The sequence below is a fragment of the Mus caroli genome, chromosome 4, assembly GCF_900094665.2.
Source record: "Mus caroli chromosome 4, CAROLI_EIJ_v1.1, whole genome shotgun sequence".
Taxonomy (NCBI): domain Eukaryota; kingdom Metazoa; phylum Chordata; class Mammalia; order Rodentia; family Muridae; genus Mus; species Mus caroli.
Window position 1 is genome coordinate 51,141,347 of NC_034573.1, and position 23,205 is coordinate 51,164,551.

The 23,205-nt window shown below is 42.9% G+C and overlaps 1 protein-coding gene and 1 long non-coding RNA gene across 3 annotated transcripts in view; one reads left to right on the forward strand and one right to left on the reverse strand.

The window, feature by feature from the left end:
- The window catches only part of LOC110293507 (paralemmin-2), a 187,044-nt gene that overhangs the window by 131,325 nt on the left and 32,514 nt on the right, over positions 1 to 23,205 (forward strand). Inside the window, exon 6 of one of the 2 annotated variants that reach the window (XM_029475714.1) lies at positions 8,950 to 9,642. In XM_029475714.1, the coding sequence (XP_029331574.1) occupies positions 8,950 to 9,642 (693 nt within the window). Of the gene's footprint in view, positions 1 to 8,949; positions 12,297 to 23,205 lie in introns of those variants that run through there. The other variant, XM_029475715.1, reaches the window with a different exon arrangement.
- LOC115030842 overlaps positions 20,509 to 23,205 on the reverse strand; it is a 42,131-nt gene continuing 39,434 nt past the window's right edge. The window contains exon 4 of the long non-coding RNA XR_003836402.1: positions 20,509 to 20,794. This is a non-coding gene — a long non-coding RNA (uncharacterized LOC115030842). The remainder of the gene's footprint in view (positions 20,795 to 23,205) is intronic.

Below are 23,205 nucleotides of genomic sequence, written 5' to 3' on the forward strand. Positions count from 1 at the left end.
CACTTATTAGCTAAGAACGTGTTTGCATTTAAGCGTAGCTACCGGCCATGAAGCGTCATGTGGCCAGCTGTTTTGCCGGTCTGTCTCTGGAATGGGGCGTTCATATCCGTCATCAGGTTTACAGTGACTGCAGAGTGTGCAGCATACTTACCGGCAGCGTGCGTCCCTAGAATTCTCCCAGCTTTAGAACTGTCCCCCTCAGAAATTCGTACAACCTCATACAACCTCAGGCCATCGGAATGTCTCTACTGAGTGTTATTACCCACAGTACGATGGTTTAGAGCTTGGAAGGTTTGGGATTCTGTCTAAAGAAAATTTGTTTGAAATTCTGAGGCCCTGTTCAAGCCCCTTACTGAAATAGAACCCCAGCTCTCTCAAGCCATGATTATATCCCTTGCTGAGCAGAGTGTAACCTCCACCAAGCGGTCCATTCCGTCTCCCGCTGGTTCTGTTAAAAAACTTCCCCTTATAGGACTATCATCTTTCTACCTCATCTTCTACCTTGTGGTCCTTATTCTGCCCCTCGAACCATGTCAGGACACCACACAGTCTCTTTTGTTTTGACAGAACTCCCCACACCCTATCCTCTCCCCGCCCCCAGACACACCTCACTCTGTCTCCAGTCTTTTCAAATGACAGTGCTCAGAGCCCTCCAGGATCGTCTGGAATAGACCAAGATTCTCTCTCAAAACATGATACCACAGCTGTGGTGTCAGTCACCCTTGCCGTTCAGTCTGGCTACCCAAAGTGAAGCCTCAGTGTATTCTTCTGGGTGACCCTACTCAGCATCTCGGTCAATCCCATGACAGGCAATGAGTCTGAATGCTCTCAGCTAAGTATGCAGCCTGCTCTTCTCCATTGCTTCTGTGCATTTCACACGGACGAGCCCACAGAATGCCTTTGTTTCAGTGGGTGCACATGTGTGTGCAGATGTGTATAGAGGCCAGAAATTGAGGTCATGTGTCTTCTTCAATCATTTTTTTGTCTTATTCTCTGACACAGGTTTCTCCCAAGCCTGGTAGTAGTTGACTCAGCTGGACAGGCTGACTAACAAACACCAGAGATCCTTCTGCCTCCCCACTAGGATTAGAGGCACACACTGCCACACTCAACTTTTTAAGTTAATGCTAAGGATCTAAACTTAGGCCTCCATGCCTGCGAAGCTACTATGTAACCCACTGAGCCTCCTCTCCAGCCCCCCACTCAACACGTATATTTCTTACTCTCATAAGAGAAAAAATGAGGAGCTTGTATCCTTATGCCCTTGGCCCATCTGACATGCCCGTTAATATTTCCTCTTGGCAAGTCATCGCTCCTGCATATGGGGGTTTTCCAGAGTCACAGCAGGAAGGAGGGAAGGGAATGTGGTCATGATTTGACGACTAGGACTCTAGTGTTCTTTCCCATTTCCAACGAAGAAGCACTGTGTTTACATATTGTGTTTCTGGATCAGATTTGAATCAAGGGTTTGACCATTTGAAAGCAGAAAACCCTTCTCTATTGTTAGGGTCTTTACAGGTCAGGATTACCGTACCTCTTGATCTCACTATTCTCAGTTCATTTTCACCTCAACTCTGAAAAAAGCAGGCATTCATTTTCATTGTTTAACTAATAACAATGTTACAGGTTACAACCAAAGCCAGGGCAGTGAGGTTACATACAAAATCTGATGACTGTCTCAACACCCATGTGTCCAGCTAGTCCACAGAGACACAGCATCTTTGCAATCTTGATGTACTTTATATCCGACATTAGCTAGTCTTTCTAGGAACTTTAACTAAAACAAACATGAGATCCCACTGTAAAGTTTCAGTGTGATAGCTCTGTATGGCACTTGGTGGCATCTGCTCTTTGACAACTGTGTCTAGAGTTAATGAATCCCAAGTGTCACACTCCTAGGGAATCTAGTGTCTCTCCTTTTTAAAAGTCAGAACGTCAAGTGCCAACCTCCAGGGTCTTCTATGAAACTTAGGATTCTTGAGGTAACATGACTTGGGAATGGAGCCCAGAGCAGCCATAGCTCAAGGCTCAGGATAAGTTTCCTGACTTGGTTGGCTCCCTGGGGGTCTGTGTCTCCTCTAGAATGTGCTTCTTTTAACTGTTAGGCCTGGCTTGCTTTTCTTAACCAAAAACGAGTGAAGCCAGAGATAAGAAACCAGCGTTATCAATGTTACCCACCAATAGCACTCAGTTGTTAACTTCATTCATTCATTCATTCATTCATTCATTCATTCATTTATGGGTGATTAGGTTATTTTAATTGATACAGAATAATTGTACTTATGGGGTACACAGTGATAACTCAGGCCAGGTATGAAATATGTAATAAATCAAGAATATCAATATTTTCATCCTCGTATAAACATTGACCATTTTTTTTCATGTTGGGAACCTTTGATAAATTGTTGTAAACTGTCATTTACTTTACGTGTATTCTAGTAACTATGTATGTGTAACTATTAAGTTATAAAATCCTACTGTGCTGTAGAATACTAAGATCTCTTAGGAAAACAATTGAGTCAAAAACATTTTTTTATTCCTGGTTTTTGAAGTGAGAGATTCACCTTTGAGATGAGAGGGAAAAATCTGTTCTAAATTGACTCCCTTGTTTTTAGAGTTGATAGTGTAATGGCCAATCTTACATGCCCAACCTCAGGAGAAGGTGTGAATACATGTGTGTATTTGCTTTTCTTTGTATGAGTTGCTGTGAGAAGTTACAGTGCTGGCTACTGGGGGGTCCTTCAGTCAGGACCTCAATATCCTCCCTTGCAAGTAACTATAGTGATGTACCTAAGACCGCTCTCCTGTGCACGACACCCATCACTGGCTCGTGAGTCACCCGGGCTGCTCCAACACTGTGTAAATGAGGAATGATGAGGCCCAAAGATGGGTATGCCCAAGACAAACATTCAGATCCGCTATCTTTCTGCCTCTCCAGATGCCTCCTGTGAGACTGACAAATGACGGTGAGGCATGTGATTCTGCTATGTGCGCATGGCCCTTGGCCATTTTCCCTCTTCTGTGACCTCAGTGAGGCAAAAGACGTGGGCTAGGAGTTCAAGCCTGAGTCAATGGATTGCGCCGTGATGGAATTTTCCATCCCCCTGGATCACAGCCGTGTTTGTGTGCTTGGGCTGATTCTGAAGCAGGCTCCTGCTCCTTGCTCTTCCTCTTACCTGCGTCAGGTGCCCTTGTTCTCTCTGCTATAGGCAGCTTATAGTTGCTTTCTGTTTGCCAGAGGTAAGGGGTGGGGGGAGGGCGGAATGAGTCTGAACAGAACTAAGCATTATGTGCTGCTCAGACCCATCTCTCTGGGCTCCCCAAAGCCCTAGGTCATCACAAAAGTTTCTGTCACTTGGGTATGGGGGACTAGAGGGAAGGCTCCAAATCAAAGCATCAAAAATAGCCACTCATTTGTATTCCTTTAAAGAATCAAGTCACATTGGCTTGTATTCATAGACACACTACCCAGCTGTCTTGTTGAATTAGTGGAAGACATAAAACTGTTTTATGTGCTCTGCTCCTACTGATGTCAGTGTACAAAGTCTGGAAATCAACAATTGAATATATTGTTCACTAAAAGTGTACTTCCAGACTCTAAGAAGCAGCCTCTCAGTGAAACTTTCATTAAACTGTCTTGAACCTCCCGTCCCCACCCATCTTTTCCTGGAAGTCGTGGAAGGCTTTTCTTCAGATCCTTCTCCTCATGTGCACGAGGCTCTCGGCCAGTCCTTGGGGGGCTCATGGCCAAGGAAGCACTTTCCTCATTGTCCCCTTCCCCCACTTGAGTCTCACCTCTGCATAGACTGCTGAAACCTTTCATGTGGAGAGGCTTAAGGAATGAGTGTCAGGCCAACTGGAAGTCCTTCTTGTGGCTACAGACGAAGGCATGCTAGAAGGGAGAGGCATTGGATGTAAATTTCCTGGCACACGGTGCAATATGTTGAAAACAAAATGCTGTGAGGCTTGGTGGCCCAAGCCTGTAACCCAAAAGCTGGGGAGGCTGAGGCAGAAAGACTGGGAGTTCAAGGTTATCCCAGGCAACTGAATGAGACCATGTCTCAAAATAAAAGTAAAAAGATGTCAAGCAGCCAAATGTAGTGGTACCTACCTGTAACCCCATGAAGCTGAAGAGGAGGAATGGGAAGTTTGAGGCAAAGTGGTCTACGTAGTAAGACCTTGTCTCAAAAAACGAAATTGTTTGGGCTGGATCTGTAGCCCCGTGACTTCTACGGCCATACCACCCTGAACGTGCCTGATCTTGTCTGTAGCCCAGTGACAGGGCACCTGCTGAACACGCATAAGGCATTGGGGTCAACCCTAGTGACTACAAAAAGGAAGAAACGAAACTGTTGTCTCTACCCTCATTCAGTTTGGGGTTTTACTGCTTAGAAACCAAAGCAAAAATATGCATCTCATTCATTTAAATCACTGAGGTAAACATCATAACCTCCCGTGCAGCTTTCTGGAAGTTTAACTAACACTTCCTACATACCCTCAGGTAGGACGAAAACATCGCCTTTGATTAAGTCAGAAATGTTTGTTTTGTTTTGTTTTTTGTTTTTTGGAGACAGAGTTTCTCTGTGTAGCCCTGGCTGTCCTGGAACTCACTCTGTAGACCAGGCTGGCCTCGAACTCAGAAATTCTCCTGCCTCTGCCTCCCAAGTGCTGGGATTAAAGGCATATGAAACCACGCCCGGCTTAAGTCAGAGATGCTCAATGGGTCCTCCTAGGTACCCTTTATCAAAGAAGAGCAAATGCAGACAGAAATTAGGACCATATCACCATTTGAGCCACAATTAATTGATTAGCTTTGATTAATTATTTATTAATTGGTTAATTAAAAAAATCAATATTAATTAAAATTTTGCTTCCTTTTAAAGTCTTACTTTTTACCTAGAAGAAAAAATATACATGGACATTGTATTTTATAACATAATATATCTAAGTTAGAATATACTTAAAATATTCTGTGTTCAATTCTAAAAACATTGAACTGATCATATACAATATGTACTTATAAATATGTATATACACCCCCTAATAACATTGTGTTCATGTGTGGTTCTGTTCCAGTGTCATGTCACACACTTAATAACATTTTAAATGACACACAAAATATAAATAATTCAGAAGCCAGCATGGTGGTCCATGCCTGCAATCCCAGTATTCTGGAGGGTGAGGCTTGAAAAGCTAATTTGAGGCTAACTTGACCATCGCATGGATTTTTTTTTAAACAGAGTTTGAGGTTTGATTTTTCTACCTGTTGTCTAATTTACACCACTACTCAGTGATACTTCTCAAATTCCACCATCTGCTTCCCTTTCTCCCCACTGTCCCAGCTACATTCTCCACCTCTCTGTCTGGATGCCACCCAGCTTCCCCCTTCTTCCCTACTGAACTCTTCCCTCTTTTTTCCTATGTCACCTTTCCAGAAAAGAACTATTCAACATCCTTTCTTTTTCTGGCCACCCTCTATTTTCAGAAGCAGGCAAAGCTGAAAGGAGTTTGGGTGCAGAGTGCTGTGTAAGGAGCAATAATGGACCAAGTATGAGGATGCTCTGGGAGAGAGGGGCAGCTCTGAACATCCCCATGTTAATTATTTGTATCCTGTCACGCCAGCATAAAAATATTTTGTTCCGTGCTTTGTACTGATGGCAGGTTAATAGATTGTTTTGTTTAAGTGTTTCTGGAAGTTTGGGAGATAATTATTATGTTAATAGTGATAAGAGATAATATTTCAATTCAAAACTGAATTTTAATTAAGCTGTAATATTTACAAAGACAAGCTTTAGGGTCCATGTAAAATTGTAAATACCCATTTTGTTTCTCTGATCACATGCTACACAGAAAAATCACTGAGATAGATATCTTTTTTATATCACAGTCTTTGTATGGGAACCCATGTACCTCCATGACAAATATTGGTTGGCCTCTCCTGATGTCACTTGAATACTCATCTTTATGCCAAGCAACCAAAACGTTCAAAATGCATATTGTGAAAACCAGGCCTTGGAATTTCCTCTGGATCACTTTAGCTTAGTTGTCAACCATGAACAGATTGTATCTTATGATGCTAGCAACTGCAACAATGTTACAGCGGGTTCCTTAAACTGTTACAAACATTAATTGCTGCATGGAACTTTCTTTGCCGTCCTAATATGCAAAGTATTTGTAACTGGTGAAGATCACTTACTCACATTTGTTTGACAAATGTGTATATGGGGTACGTTATAGAAAAGGTTCTGGGGTAGGTGCTAACAATATCAGATCACACAAAGATGGTAGCAAGAATTTTTAAATATCCTATGAATCTGATAAATCATCACTACAAATACTAGTGTTGGTGCTCGCTATAGTCTCAGCACTTGGGAAGACTTGGGGTTCAACACCAGCTGGACCATACAAACACTGCGGGGTGGAAATTGTTCAGTGTCCTTAAAGAAGTATAGGAAGCGTTCAGTGAGTCTTAAGAAGAGAGGAGAGACTTAGAGATGGGAGGTTCAGAGAAAGCATCAGGGAGGGGGACAGTTGTTCTTGACATTGATAACTGTGCTGCATCTGGATGTGTAGAAAGTGCAAAGGATGTTGCAGGCAAGAATCTTAAAATCAGAAACTGCTTAGATATGTCTTGGGGTGATTTGCTTGTATGTGAGGGGAAGGGGAGATAGGATTTAGCAGCTGAAAGGCAACCGGGAACTTCTTAACAAGTTGTAAATATTCAGAAAAAAGGGGAGGGGGGGGTCAGACATTGATGAATGTGTATGTGACCTGAGATTCTAGATTACTCAAGGAGAACGGTGAAAATCAGGTTAGGCAGAAGGACCACAGGAGGAGGCTGGGTAGTAACACAATGTGAGGTTTGTTGTGGCCAGTGTATCTGGAAAGCAAGACGGACTGTGAGATGCGGAGGAAAGGAAAGATGGGGACAGATTCTGACAGGAGCTTCTGCTAAGCCAGGGAGCAGATTTCTGAGAAGGGAAACTGAGGCAGGTGGAGCCCTGGCTACAGGCTCAGCAGCTTCCCCAATAAATGGCCTGCTTGTAAAGATTTTAGACTCCAAACCACACATGATCTCTGTTAGCAAACTGTCTTCTTCTCACTCTCTCTCCCTCTCCCCCTTTTCTCCTCCCTTTTCCTCTCTCTCCTCTCTCCTCCCTTTCTACTTTCCTCCATCTCTCTTTCCCTCCTTCCCTTCTTACTCTTTCCTCATTTCCTCCCTTCTCCTTCTCTTTCCCTCTCTTCCTTCTCCTTCTTTCTTCCCTTCCTCTTATATTTCCTCTTTCTTCTGTCTCCTACCTTTCCTTTTTTCTTTTTGAGACAGGGTCTCAGGTAGTCCATGTTGGCCCCAAACTCACTATACAGTGGAGAACAACCTAGAAGTCCTCATCCTCCTGACTCCATTTCCCAAATGACTTCCTTCATTTTATATAACCTTTAAATATATAGAGAGAATGCCATTCTTCCTCCTGGCCATATAAAAACATATGTCCCTCTGTGCTTATGTATAGTCCTCAGGACTTGAGTACAAAAACCGAGGTGTCTGGACTAAGGCCTAGTGGAAAAGGTGGTGCTGAAAAAAATGGTGGGAATCTCTGAAGCAGATCCTCTCAGTGACTGGATGTGAGAGGTTAGAAAGGGAAGGAGAGATCAGACATGATTCAAGGCTTTTGGCTTACAAGAGTAAATGACTAAGCTGCAGTACTGATGTCACTTCACACCAAGATGAGGGAGAACATTGAGAGGAGATGCAATGGTTTTGAAGCTGGCGAGCCCAGTGTGTCTGAGTGTATCTAGGCCCAGTGGTTTTCAACCTTCCTAACACTGAGGCCCTTTAATACAGTTCCTCATGTTATGGTGACTCCCAAACCACAAAAATTATCTCTTAGCTGATACTTCATAACTATAATTTTGCTACTGTTATGAGTGATAATGAAAATGTCTGTGTTTTCTGATGGTCTTAGGTGACTTCTGTGCAAGGGTCATTGAACCAGAGTGGAGTCATGACCCACAGGTTGAGAGCCACTGGACACAAACGTTGTGTCTATATCCCAAGAGTCTATAAGACAGAAGAGAGCTGGTGCTTAGGATCACTAAATTGGCATTAGGACTTGAGATGGTTGGAGAGTCTGGTCCCTTGGGTGCACGTCACCAGCCTAGGGAAAAGGAAAGGAGAGTCTCATGGTGGTGATCGATAGGCACAATATGGAGTGGAAAAAAAACAACAGAAGGGGAAATATAAAGAGACAGATCATGAGCCTCAACACTGAGCGGATAGAGAGGACAGAGGCTTTGGGGGAGCATTGTCCCCAGTTCTTATGCTACAGGCGGTGAGACAACCTGTTCTTTCATTGGCTTTTTAAAAAAGAACCTTCAATAATTGACTAGAGTACTCTCAGAGCACAGAGTACCAACACTTTCGTAGTCTTTGCAGTAGAGCCAATTGTAGCATGGAGAAGAGGACAGCTGTATCCCACCCGCAGAACACCCAGCATCTTCTCCATTAACACCGGGAGGAAATGTACGGGAGAAACTAGATGACCGTTTGGTGAGAGTTGGGTAGACAGCTCTAAGGTTCTAGAACTTAGGTACAGAAATTGTCTATAACCTGAAGCAGATCTCAGTCCAGGTCATTTGCACATTGCTGGTCTTCCCATCTATCTGTCCTGTTACATAAATCTCTTCTTTTAGCCGGTCTCTCTTTTTAAGTTTGAATTCATTGAGATACGATGACTGTGCATTTGTCTTCCCAGTGCATTAAGCTGCTGTGTTAAGAACACACACAACCGCCTCTGTCCACACCGCACACCTCATGCTAACGCTCAGGATGCTTGGTGGTTACAATAGAAAGGGCACAAACCACTCTCTTTTTTTGTCTGTTTGGCAATTAACCATTCACTGGCTTTTTTTGTTGTAACATGCACTTCCTTTCTCTTGTTTTCATTCAAGCTATATACGCCATGGAAATTAATGTGGAGAAAGACAAACAAACAGGAGAGACCAAGATTCTCTCTGCATCCACCATTGGCCCAGAGGGGGTCCATCAGAGAGGAGTCAAAGTCTATGATGACGGTACCAAAGTAGTGTATGAGGTGCACTCAGGAGGCACCGTGGTAGAAAACGGAGTCCACAAATTAAGCGCAAAGGATGTGGAAGAGTTAATTCAGAAGGCGGGACAATCGAGCTTCAGAGGACACATGTCAGAAAGGACTGTTGTTGCAGATGGGAGCCTGGGCCATCCCAAGGAACACATGCTCTGCAAAGAGGCCAAGTTAGAAATGGTGCAAAAGTCCAGGAAAGATCAGCCTTCAGGAAACCCCGGGCAGCAGGCCCAGCCCCCCATCACAGAAGGGCCAGGGGCAAACCTGGATCAACCAGTCACCATGATTTTTATGGGCTACCAAAACATCGAGGATGAAGAGGAGACTAAAAAGGTGCTAGGCTATGACGAAACCATCAAGGCCGAATTAGTCCTGATTGATGAAGATGATGAAAAGTCGCTGAGAGAGAAGACAGTGACGGATGTGTCCACGATCGACGGGAACGCAGCTGAGCTGGTGTCGGGCAGGCCCTTGTCAGACACCACAGAACCCTCATCCCCAGAAGGCAAGGAAGAGAGCCTGGCCACAGACCCCGCCCCAGGTACCCAAAAGAAAAAGCGCTGTCAATGCTGTGTTGTCATGTGACCACTTCTTTCTCCTCCCCTTTCTTCCGGGCAGCCTCTCTTAAATAGACTTCTCCACCTCTTAAATAGACTTCACTGTACCACTAACTGCGATACTGTGAACCGGAAGCAAACACCTGCCTTGCCTCGCAGTTGGATTTGCTTTGATCTCTCGCTCACATCTTTCCTTCTCCTCACTTGGGAAACAACGTGCATGTGTGTGCTTCATTTTTTCCCCCAAGAACTTACTTTTTCCTCTAAACCTTTCTTTGTGTCTTCAAGAGTTGAATCAGTGCGGTACTACTTGATTGGAGTGGACTCTTCATAGCAGCTGGTTATCTTGTAGCCTTAATTGACTTGATTGGACTCCAACCCATGGGCACCGGGGGTTTTCATTTCGGCGTGTGTTCCTCTAACCTAGACACACACACACACACACACACACACACACACACACACACACACACTGCCATGCCCCTGGCTTCTCACCTGCCTCCTTTGCTGTGTGGATCTGTTTTTATATCTTGTGTAGCGAAATGCTATGGGCTGTTAGCCAGTTGCTAGCGTAGCCAAAAGTGGACCTACCTTAATCTGGCCATTCTAGGATGACGCTTTTCCTTTGCTGCCTTACCTAAGCTTTCAGATTACAGTATTGTGCTTTCCTTCTGTTAAAAACACAATGAAGTTGATGAGAGCAAAGAACCCAGCGTCTGTCCCAGAAGAAGTGTAGGGACTGACTCACCACCTGGTGGTCGGCAGCTCTCTCTTTCTATGGCTTACGCAATGAACCCTTCATACAGGACTTTCTAAGGACCTCAGGCCACCATTGCTCTCTGCACCCCGTGCTCACCAGTCCATAAGCCTTGTTTCCATGCTCCCCCAAAGTGTAAAGTTTCATATTGTTTTCTTTTCCATGTATATTTTCTGATAGAACTCATCTATTTTCAAAGAGGGGATCATTTTGAGAAGTCTCTCTGCAGTGACCATATTCCATAAAACAGTCTTTCTGACATAGGGGGGCTGTCATAATACCCCCACTGTATCAAGGATGGTGCTGTATGCATTAACTGTCCATCTCCTGTGCCCAGTTGATTAGTCCTACATCTGTGCTTTTTTTTTAATTTAATATCCTCATGGGTAAGAGAATGTTTCACATAACATCAATACATAAGTCTCTTTACTCAAAACAAAACAAAACAAAACTTTTCAATGAAAATTGTGAAAAATGTTGAAAGATGAAGATTTTGAATTCTACCACATAGTCTAAGTGGCTCGTTCCTGGGCTTCTTAAAGCACCGTTTCTTCGTGTCTAGGAATTGTAGAATATTGAGGATTTTCTTTTTTAACTTAAAACTTGATAAACAGCCCTTGAAATCCATAGTTTGCTCTGCCCTAAACTGGATAGCCATGTGTTTTCTGAAAGCAAAAGGGAGGGATTTAGAAAAACAAACAAACAAACAAACAAACAAACAAAAAACAAAAACCTAATACAGGAGAAAGGGAAGTGGGGCTGGTGCTAACTGATTTTAATGAGATAGCTTCATTTACCCAGACACCATAGTTTCATACAAATCAGTAACAGAATCATGTTTGTTCCCATGGAGGAACCACATGCTGTGATCCGCCATGTCACGTCTTCACATATCTTGGAAGTAGCTCAGAAAAAAAAAATAGTAATAATAAGGAATCAGGAGGATCGCAGCACAGAACCAACTAAATCTGTCCCGTTTAACTTGTTTGAGGATCAATCTGATACTTTGTTCATTTCTTGGCTTGAAGTTATATTTATTATACTTAGAGGAAAATGACATTTTTATTTCTGTTCTTCTTTTCTCCGGTAGTTTCCTTTTCACTGAGCACAACGTGAGTCATTTTTAATCTTTAATAAGTAAACAAGAAAAATTAAAGAAAAGAATAGCAAGGGAGTGAACAAAGTTTCCCAGATTGTTCCCTCCACGGTTTCCCCGTGAGGTAACTGGGAATTATTGCTAGGTCTGGGCTTCACAAAAGTATCTGCGGTAGATCGCAGAGGCTCTGTTATCTGGGAACTAGGCTCCAGTGCCAACAGCCCTCACTGCCCTAAACTTCATTTTCCCCCAGTGGTTAAATAGCACACAAGCCTTGAACAAAAGGCCATGTGGATAAACCCATTTCCACAGACAGAGAAACTGGTTCTCATGGTTTTAGACAATCTATCATCTTAAGAAGCCATTTGGGAAATATACAATCTAAAAGTTTACTTAGCCTGTCTCTTCTACTCTCTTGGGGATTTGGACTGCTCAGTGTGAGGTTTCCAAAGCACAGTGAGGGAGTGGATCGCAGAGCTCAGAGCCCCTGGGCAAAGAATAACTGCCCCCCTCCCCCAATCTATTGGTCATTATTATGAGCAAGTAACTAGCAAACTCTGAGTGCTTTTGTTATTAAAGAATATCATTTAATTGAAGTTAAGACGTATTGCCCTTATGAAAATTATTTGTGGATACAGTACATGAAAGTATGTTTGAATATGGCCAATGTTCGCATACTATACTATCCCAGTCTCTGTGGGAGACCCAAGTTCAGCCAATCCTTATTATGGAATGAGCTAGATCAGCCCACCTAGCACATCAAGTCATGGCCTTGGTGATGGAGATGTAAGCAGGGTCTTAACTGTGACTGTCTTCCCATGATATTCTCTCTCTCTCTCTCTCTCTCTCTCTCTCTCTCTCTCTCTCTCTCTCTCTCTCCCTCTCCCTCTCCCTCTCTCTCTTCCCCTCCTTCCCTCTCTCTCTCTTTCTCTGTGTGTGTGTCTGTGTCTCTGTCTCTGTCTCAGTCTCTTTCTCTCTCTCATTTCTGGTACCACCCCTTCTAGAAGCAAGGCATGTGGCTGTGTAGTCCTAACCAGACAAAAGCAGAGAAAAGAATCTATGACGAAGTTGCAAAAGCACAGGCTTGTTTGGAGCTAATGTTAATTGGTCTGTTTTTAAAAATATAATCCATTTCCATCAACCATGGTGGAGCGTACTTTTCATCCCAACATTAGGGAGGCAGATGTAGGCAAATCCCAGTTAGTCTGATGCCAGTCAGGTCTATATAGTAAGTCCAGGTTAATCAGGGCTACATAGTGAGACTCTGCCTCAGAAAAAAAATGTACACACACATATGTGAGATATATATATATATATAAAGTTCCCTTTTAAATAAAAGAGAAGAAATTGAAGAAAATTAATATTTTTATTTCAATGGTATTTAACTGGATTTTTTCTTTTTTGACAGTTACAATGGCCAGGTCTAGTCCTTTTTATATCTAAAAGTTCTTGAATATTCTTGACATTTTTTTTTTATTTTAACTAAACTTAGGGGATTCATTTTTAACCTTTTGCCCATAATTATATCCTTTTCCTTATGTAACAACAAAAACCAAATTGCTTCTAAGATGACTGGCTGCGTGGTGATTAACACTGACAGTGTTGAGGAGAGGGCAGAAAAACTCCCTTCTGTATTGAGATCTTATAACAAGGCAACTGCATATAGAGCGCTCCCCAGGGATACAGTATCATCTCGGGGACAGAACTCTGGAGCCCAACTCCCCAACTCCTTCACTGCCAGAAGAATTCTCTTTCCAGGTCCCACAGAACACTCTTGAAAACTATAGGTCACTTAACGTCAGAACCAATAGGTATCAGAAAAACAGAGGCTAGAGTAAAGAGATAGAGGGAAAATACTGAGACACTTGCCTTGTTCCACTGGAAACACAGATGAAGGTAGACAGAACAGGCACTGGGGACATTTTTGGTTATGTTGTTCTTACTTAAAACTTACACAGTGGGTTACCTCTCTCGTGGCTGGGAGGCACTGGAAGCTTGCCCTTCCTGGCAGACACACCCTCCCCCCTGCAGCAGCATCTTACAGTTCAAACCCTTTCAGGGTGAACAGTTTCATATTGTATTTTTTAATATTCACATTTATAACTGATTCTGTAAATTCTCAGCATCTTAAAGAGATAGGTTTCAAACCTTTATAAATACGCAATTGTTTGAAAGCTCCCTGATCTCTTAATCAAGGGGTATTGATTAAGACAGACCTGGAAAGCGGTCTTTGTTCTACTGGGTTAGTAAAACACTGCAGGGGCTTTGGAGTTATTGGTACATGTAAAACATCTCAAACTAATGAGAAAAATGGGGTCGTAGGTCTTGCTGGCAGTTCACCTTCACATGCTAGCCTTTTTAGGACTTGCCAGGAAAACCTGCCTGCATCTTCTAGGGAAAAATCCAAAATCCCTCATTAGAAGAGTAATAAATTTTTTATGGCTTCAGCAAACTTCTTAAGTCCACTTCACTAAAATTCCAAATGCTGAGTGTTTACATGTAGAGAGGTATAAAGACTACATCCTGAAATGTTTTTAAAGAAAATTTCACCAGTGATCCTCCGAGCAGCTCTTCCGAACATTTTTACCTAACTCGAGGCCTCTGTATCCCTTCCCTACTCCAGTCTAACACCAGAAAGCCAGAACTGCCACCAAAAGGCCGAGCTATCAATGTGAAAATAGGTAACAGAGGGACCACAGACTTTGTCCATCACACATCTGGACAGCCTTAACTTTTGTAACAATAACAATGGTGATGACCGTGATGATAACAGTAACTTTCACTGTCTTCTCTTACCAGGCAGGGGGACACAATGTTTCCTGATGTTCTCATATGACTTTTTTACATATTGTGACTATTTCTAAGTTTCTACCGGCTGAGGTGTGAATGGTCATTTCTTCCCCTACTGCCTCCAGCTGGTCACCTGGGACTTTTTTTTTCCCAAGTAACTGCATTTTGGGGGTTGTTTGTTTGTTTGTTTTAATCAAAATAAAAGCACCTCTCACCAACCATGAAATTCTCCCTTGGCTCCTCGCAACTCCTTCTGACTTGAAAGAACAGAATCCCAGAAAGAAAAGACATACAGGGTTGTTTTCTTTTCCTTTTCTTATGTGGCTGATGTACTGTATAGCGTCTATGTTTACAGACTATTTCTGCCTTGTGATGTCAGCACAGTGAATGGCAGAGAAAGGGTTCTGATGTGCCATTGGATAGTTTGCCTTAGCACTGAATGCTTCTGTTTTCCTTTTCTGTCTTGTCTCAAACAAACAAACAAACAAACAAACAAACAAACAGAAATAGAAGGTTGTAATCGAAAGCTGTGTTAACACAACATTCTCTTCCTCACTCTAACCCAGAGCTGTGAATTCCATCCCAGGAGCTTCAGGCAGAACTTGCAGGTGTGCAGAGGGGTTAATGTAGGCAGAGCCTGGGCCTTAATTCTGCCCTTCTACTAACTGAATGTGTTTCTGGTGCCCATCTGAGCCTGCAGAATCACTCTGACATTCCAGGCGCAGGATGCAGGGAGTGCATGACTTCTTACAGTGACTTCCTCACTGTGCTGCCTGCCGCAAGCAAATTTGTTAGGCCCCCTACCTGGGTCCAGGAGCACAGTTGTAAGCACAATTGGACTAGCTTGAAAAGGCAAGAAATATAGACTTCTATGGGGCCACCCCTGAAAGCCTGTATTTACTGTAGTCTAAAATGAGTCTCATGGTATAGGTGGGGGTAAGGAGTCACTATAGAAATGGAATATTTTACATTTATGTATTTTTTTAGAGAATAATATTTTTATAGTGAGATCTCTATGCATTATGGAGCTTGAGTTTGAAAACACCCTCGATTGACTGAGTTATTTCTTCATTCCCTTATGGTTTCTTTCTGGTGATTTCTATAGCACTAACCCAGATATTGTGACTCAGCCTTATACTGCCTCTGTGTCAAATCCAACGTTTTCAACAGATGCATGCTGTAATATTAAAGCTTTCTGTGCTTGGCCCATTAGATTGTATTAGTTTGATGGCCCTTCGGACCATTCCTTCAATAATCTGTAACTGTCTTTGGGAAGGACATGGCATTTTTCCATGCAAGAGAAATCTAGTTGATCAGAGTCCAACTCTTTCACACACTCAAGAAGTGATTGCTGGGTTTATGGTACATCTACATATATGCTATAAAATATATGAAATGATTAATTCAAAGTATATAAACATCTACACTGTCAGGGGTGTCCAACCTTCTGACATTGTAACATGATGTCATATAAAACATTGTGGGCATTCACTCTCTGGAATGCATTCAGTATATTAGCTGCAGGTTGGACATGCCTGATCTATAGTCTATACAGAAATACAGACAATGTCAAACTCACCTCATTGGTCTTCTATCCTTGCTGAGGTTGTGCTGTGAATTCAGAGGTTGGTAGAAACAGAAAGAATTTTATCTTTAACCATAAATGGGACTGTGAATTTGTAGTTCTTGAGTCTTTTACCCAATTTTATGCCAAATCTATGACTCCCTATCCCTGCCCATCCCTGTATCCAGTTGACTGAATGTTTCAAACCTCCAAGTCTTCACACCATTGCTGTTTAGCTCCCTTCCCAGACAGCATCCTTCCCCAAGAGACCACATCCTTTCCCAGCAAGGCAAGGTCATAAACACTTTTTTTTCTATTTCAATAAAAATAACCCCCCATAGTTCCCAAACAAATAATTTTAAAATCTCCATCACTGGAATCCACCTCCCCCACCCCACCCCCCACTCTTCCAACAAACCCAACTTAAGCCCATGTGTGAACCTCGCTGCCAAGGAGACAGCTGCAAAATAAAATAAAAAATAAAAAAACGAAAAGAACTATGCAATTGCTCGAAGGTGCTGAGGGAGAGCCAGTTACTCTTGTTACCAAGGAAACCTCCTGGCTTCCCAATTGGGTGGGCAGGACAACATCACTGGGCTTGCAGTGACAGGTCTCTATATAAAGAGGTCAGAAGTCACCAGGCACTGTCTGATCTGAGCCGTTCTGCGTGTAGCTCCACTGAATTCCATGATATGCTATTGGGACAAGCAGGAAGAAATGTTTTGTCTTTTGCAGGGTTCTGGAATATTCTTTCTTCCTTTCAAACTCCTGGATTAGGAGAGGCAAAAAAAAAAAAAATCTTAACAAGGGTTCCAGAAAATGTTGTGTCTGATGCAGCTTTTCAGTTGAATGTAGGTTGTTGGTAGGATTTTCAGCTTTACAGCTCACTCGGGGTGAGTGGCACCTCTGTATATACACCCATTTGTGGTTGGTCAGTGGGGAGGGGGGCTGGGAGCCTGTTGTGCTTACTCTGAATTAGACTTGCTGAGGCTAGCTGCTGTACTTTGTAACCTGAAGTGTACTTTGACTGTTCTGTTTCCTTCAGATGAAAACAAAACAAAAACCAATTTCAAAAAAAAAAAAGAAAAAGAAAAAAAAATCACTGCCAGCCAGCGACATCTGATGCTGTACGCGTAGCTTCTCTTTTCCTCTGTACCAGTATTAATAGACAATAAACTGCCTTCTCACTGCACCTACTGCTAAGTGTCTGTGCCCTGATTCTTTCCGCTTCTCACTCGCTCTAAGTGAACTCCTGACCATGTTGGAGGTGCCCCCTAGCTACTCCCTGAACCTAACAGGAATCCAGTCTCCCCCACACTATGCATCGTTCCAGAAATCAGCTGGGTACGCCTATGAACGATAGGACAGCTCAGTTCCCGCTATGGAACACAGAATCCCAGGTGAGACTATCAATCATCAATCTAAAGAGTGTTCCAGGTGATTCTGATCCATGGATTATGTGGCCCACAGGATTGGGTGTCCCTTGGTCCCTGCCTGTCCTAGTGGATTTCCATACTAACCGATTAAATCTCTCAGCATTCTTCTCTCTGGCTTTCTTTTTGCAGATCTCTTTCCACACCTGTCTTGTGGGTCTTATTTTCTCTCTTTCTTGCAAGTCTCAGCAGTGGCTCAGGCAGTGATGAGTAAACTCTGGGCTCCCCTTATGTTAATAGATTTCATTCAGTAGCTCACTACAGAGGTTGCTTGTCTCTCTTGTTCACCGCTGTATTGACCTTACCCAGGACGGGACAGGTGAACTTGCTCGCTCTATATGTTATTGGATAGAAAGTATTTTTTGGTTGTGTGAACCAAACAGTCTTGTCAGAATTACTCATCTCAGCTCTCCACAACTTACAAACAAGAGGGTGGCTGGATTTTAATTAGATGACTGACAAAACACATTTAGGCCCAGTCTGGCCTGTTGACTTGTAGTTTGTCATCTTGTGGCCTAGGACAGGACCTGTGTTACATAATAGGTATTCAATAAAAAATTATTTCTGGCATGAAAGAATCAATAAAGAATAATATGACACCACCTGTGGATGTGTCACAGAGAATCATGTTCTTGGAGGACAGAGTAGATATTAAATTAGTTGGGGTGTGTATTTTTTTGGGTCTCAAGGTAGATTTGGGGAGATGTCTTTATGCTTGGAAGGTATGGAAGATGAAAATATAAATGGTGTCTTGTAGATTTTCCAATTGCCAGATGGGAACTGATAAGAATTTCAGGCAATACAAAGTGGAGGAAATACAAAGACATCTTATCCCTATCAAATGTGCTATCGGTGCAGCAATGCCTGGTTCCTATGTATCTACATATTTAGCCCAAGTATTTAGAGACTCGTGTTTTGTCTGATCCAGGACATACTGTAGGTAGCAAGGCTCTTGTACATTATTTCCTCGATAATAAGAATATTATAATATAGAACATGTTGGCTTAGACCACAACCATGACCATGCATTATAATTCATGAGCCATGACTCTAGGGCATTCCAAAAAAATAGAAAGCTGTATGAAAAGCTGAGAGCTAACCTCCACCCACGATTGCAAAGAGGGAACTTAGACTCATGTAGAGCATGTGTAAGGCAGGAGCTAATGATAGATACTAATTTGCTTGTGACAAGTGTCTGTCCCATCCCCCAGCAGAGGCTCTGTTCCTCCCTAACATAAAGAATATAAACCGTTCGTTTCAGGATTGATTAGCCCCAAGAGGAAGCTACTTAGCTCTTCCTCAAGTCTATGACTGCTTTTGTGATGTGTGAATTGCCTGAAATTGTCACTTTGTCGATAAGTAATGTTGACCATAGCAATTCCAAATAGCACAACTCAGCCTTTCTATTCTGGGGGTTTCCCACTATCAAGGGCAATCCAGGCGAAGTGTAACTGTAGCAGGGGACCTTCAGAGGTTAACGGGGCGTTCCCCTTGGGAGAGTGAGCCCTGTGGGGCTGACATCACTGCTGTTAAGGTATTATAAGGAACCTCCCCACATAGCAGAGCAAAACACTGATTGGGAGTTCTAGGTGACAAATGCCACATCCAGCCCTCTACTTCTTACAACAGAAGGCTCTCTGCCATGGAACTGGTGTAAGGATTGTTATGGGATTGGATGCAGAAAGATTGGGAAAACAGGGTCATTCTTTCAAGACAAGACAAAATGGCACCAGTTAGTTGGACCCTTGAACACTCAAGGAAATGGTCAGTTATAACAGTGCCCTCTGTAGGCTGGGAGGTGTCTCTGCAACACTTCCTTACCTAAAGAGAAACAGGATAACATCAAATTACTCTTACTCCTTAGAAGTCGGGTTGCAAAGTTCACCTGCATTGGAGTTTAAATGTAACTGCTCCCCTGCTTTTACTTTGTACTCCTTTATTGTGTTTCTTGCAAGGCAGTGATATTTCTTAATGCTCATGTCTTTGTCTGACTGACAGTTAGAATCAGCATCAAAGACTGGCAGCCTGGAGAATTGGTGAAGCGTTGACTGGCTTGTCATCAAAACGTGACCCAGTCCAGGGTTTGTTTCAGTTTTAACCAAAGGCTACTCAAATGTAAAAGTGATGATAATATTTCCAATTTTCCTTTTCATGACCGCCTCGTGGGGTACTGAAAACACGAGGCACAGATGCGTATACTTTGTGGATGTTTTATTATGTTCATTTATTTATTTACTTGGGCGGGGGTGGGTACACAGTCAGTTCTCTCCTTCTCCCACTTGGGTCTTGGGGATTGAACTTGGGTCCTTAGGCTTGGCAGCAGGCACCTTTACCTGCGGAAACATTTCTTCAGCCACTGAACTATTCTTTTCAGAGCCGAGTCCTTTGGTGGGTCAGATGGAGGACATCCTCAGGGTGAGGACCATTCTGCAGTCAATATGAACTGTCTATAGGTAAAGAGCTAATGTCACACAAGGGAACAAGATATTTCGCTTTCCCCGAAATGCTAATGTCCATCTCCAAGAGCGGATACACCCCTACTTAGTGTCCCCCAACCTGCCCCCAAAATTTGGCACTTTGGGCTATCATGTCAATTATGTTTACCTTGTGCACATGCCAGCGCATGTGTGGTATTGTTTTATAGTTCAGTCCATATAAACTTACTCAAGGGTTAATTTTAGTACACTATCTTAAATAGTTCACATGCCATAAAAGGAACTCAAAATAAATTTAAACGAACATTGGTAATTTCCAGATGACTGTAGTAAATGAAGTCACCTGAGAGCCGATGTTGTGTTAAAAAGAAAAAGGAGGGAAATACAGTAGAAAATATGGTCATAATTATTGCTCTGTCTCTACCATCATCAGACAAAAGAGAGTCAAGACATCCACTGTCCCCTTGGCACACGTGTCAGTGTTCCATAATGCCAGCCACCTGCCTAAAATCCAAGGGGACACTTCTTGCCTGCTTAGACTTTTAAAAAGTAAAGGCCAAATTCCTCATTGCAAAGATCAGAGTGAGAAATACCAAATAACTTGCTCAAAGCGGCAGGAAGAACAGAGACAGCTGAGGTTCTAGCACAACTTAGAGTGATTTCATGTTCTGCCTGCTGAGCCAGGCGCCTGTCAGTCATGCTGGTTCTTTCTTAACAAATAAGTTGAGCACATCAGCAGCGCGCTCAGATGCTCCAGCAAGATCTGGACTGCTGAAGCAAATAACAGTAACATCTGTTCAGCCACAGAGTCATCTCAGGCATAAGCACTTTTTTACCCGCAGAATCCAAGTTGATTGTCTCCTGCTGTTACTTGAATCAAATGGATGGCCAGATGTAAGTTTTCAGAGAGTAGAGGAAGTGGGGGTGGGGCAGAAAGCACGCCTGTGGGGCCTCTCTGGGATCCATGGTTCCATGGTAAAAAAATGTTCACCTTCTTCTGGGTGTCTTCTCCCTGGGGCAAGCTCAGAGAACTCTTGAAGAGAGTGTGAACTGCCACCTGGCTGATCACAAGAAAAGGGGAAGCTGAGTGGAAAAGGCAGCACTTCTTACTTAGTTGTCTCTGTCCTCTCCCTTCCCCTCCCCTCCCCTCCCCTCCCCTCTCTCCCCTCTGTCGTTTACTATCTCTAACAAATGCATCCATTTTCCACCTGAGACCCAGCCTCTCCTATCTTAGTTTACTTTCTGTGGCTATAACAAAATGCTCAAGACTGGATACTTTGCAAAGAACAGAAACGGATTTAGTTTACAGTCTGGAAGCTAGAAATTCCATGGCTGCCAGAACTAATGCTGTCATAATATGACAGGAGTCAAAAGGACATGCAGGTACACCCAGAGAGACAAATGAGGTGGCCATCCTCTTCCTGGATAACAGCCTTGCTCTCTAACAAATACAGTCCCTGGGGAGCAAGAACACATTTCTTTGAGAAAAGACTTGATCCATCTTCACCTCCTGACCAATCACATCTTAAAGGTCCTGCCTCCAAATCCACTACAGTGGCCCTCAGCTCTCAGGGACCATCATCTAGAGGGTGATCACTTTAAAGAGTTGGAGAATTCTCCCAGGAAGTACCATGCCCTGGAAATCTGTTTTGGGATTTTTTTTTTCTTCTTGCTTTTGATGTAGCAGAAAGTGTAAACTTTTTAAAAAATCAATAATAATGAGGGCCCCATCCCAACATTCCTGGTTTAATTGGTGTGTGGGGCAGCCTGAATCATTGACTATATATTATATTATGTATTGTGATATTAATTTATTAAGCTTATTAAGGTAAGTCTGCCTGGTATGCCTGGTATCTGGTACTGGAAACAACACCTAGAAATGTGTGGGCTAGGCAGAAATATTCCAGGTTCAGTCCTTTCTGCTCTCCCAGTAAAGGGAAGGTGTGGGCTTAGGCTTTGGGAATGAAGTAAAGTCCAAAGCAGAGCATTAGCCAGTCGGGCACCCTCGGGTAATTGATTTCAGCTCAGCAAGCCTGTTTCTCATTTGTAATATGGAAACAGTACCTACATTGCCAGACTTCTGTTAAGAGTATTTTATGTAAGGTGTGGTGGCGCATTCATGGGACAACCTTCCAGACAGGAGGAGGGATTGCAGCCTGAGCTTGGACTATCTTCAGTAGTCTGCTGGGGGTGGACCCAAGGACTCTGAAGGGACTGAGGAAGTGGCTGGAGGCCAGGCTATGGATGCAAGTTCAAGGGCAGACCCGGGACATACTGAGTAGACCTACAGAAGGTCTTGGTTCGGTTTGGTTTTCCTTTGCACCAGTAACCATCCATTCCCATATTTTTATCTTCTCTTGAAAAATTAGATCTAACCAGGCGAGACCCACATGCCCAGGGGGCAGGCATTTGTTGACTGCTGGCTGGACTACAGGAAATGTCTCTCAAAACAACAAAAACAATGCAACAACAATAACAATAACAATATTATTATAAGGAAGAATTTGAGTAGATTACTTGTATATTGTTCATTGCAGTATTCTTCCAAATAGTCAAAAGATGACCAAAAAAAACCCCTCTCTTATTCATCAACAGATAGCTATAACTAAGAATGCATATCCACACAGTGAAATATTGTCCAGACTGGATGCAGGACAGCCTAAGCCTGGAGACAGGTCCCTCACAGAGATACCGCCACTGTTTGTTGCTTGTGAACTTGCAAGAGCTTGTGTGGGGAATGCAGCTGTCCGTCCTCAGTTTTCTCGTTCTTAATATGTGGCGTGATAGCGTCTCTCTTTAGGCTGCCAGGGAGGTTAAATGAGTTATATTTGAAAAGAACTTAGCATAGTGTCTGTGAATGTTAATATTAATTGCCAAGCCTGACTGAATCTAGAGTTGCCTGAGAAATGGGCCTCTCGGGTCATGTATGTGGGGGATGACAATAACTGATGTGGCAGGAGTGATGTTGACTATGGGCAAGACCATTCCCTGAGCAGAGGATTCTCAGTGGTATAAATGGAGGCAGCCATCAGAACACGACCATGTATTGCTCCCACTGCTTGGCTGTGGATGTCGTAGGACCAGATCTTCTAGCTCTGATCACACTAGCTTCCCCTCCACAGTGGAGCAGACCTCTCTCCCTTAAATTGCTTTTGTGGAAGAATTTTGTCATAGCAACAGGAAGACAAATTAAGACAATGTTCAACCCAGAAGCTATGCTTGCTGTTTTCAATCTGTTAAATCTGGGGGTGGGGAGCAAGGCTGGTATGCTGATACGCATTACCTTATTTTGTGTGTTTGTATTATTTTTATTTTTTTATTTTATTTATGTGTTTATTATATGTGTGTTTGTGTGTATGTATGTGTATGCGTGTGTGTATATAGATATAGATATAGATATAGATATAGATATAGATATAGATATAGATATAGATATAGATATAGATATAGATATAGATATAGATATAGATAT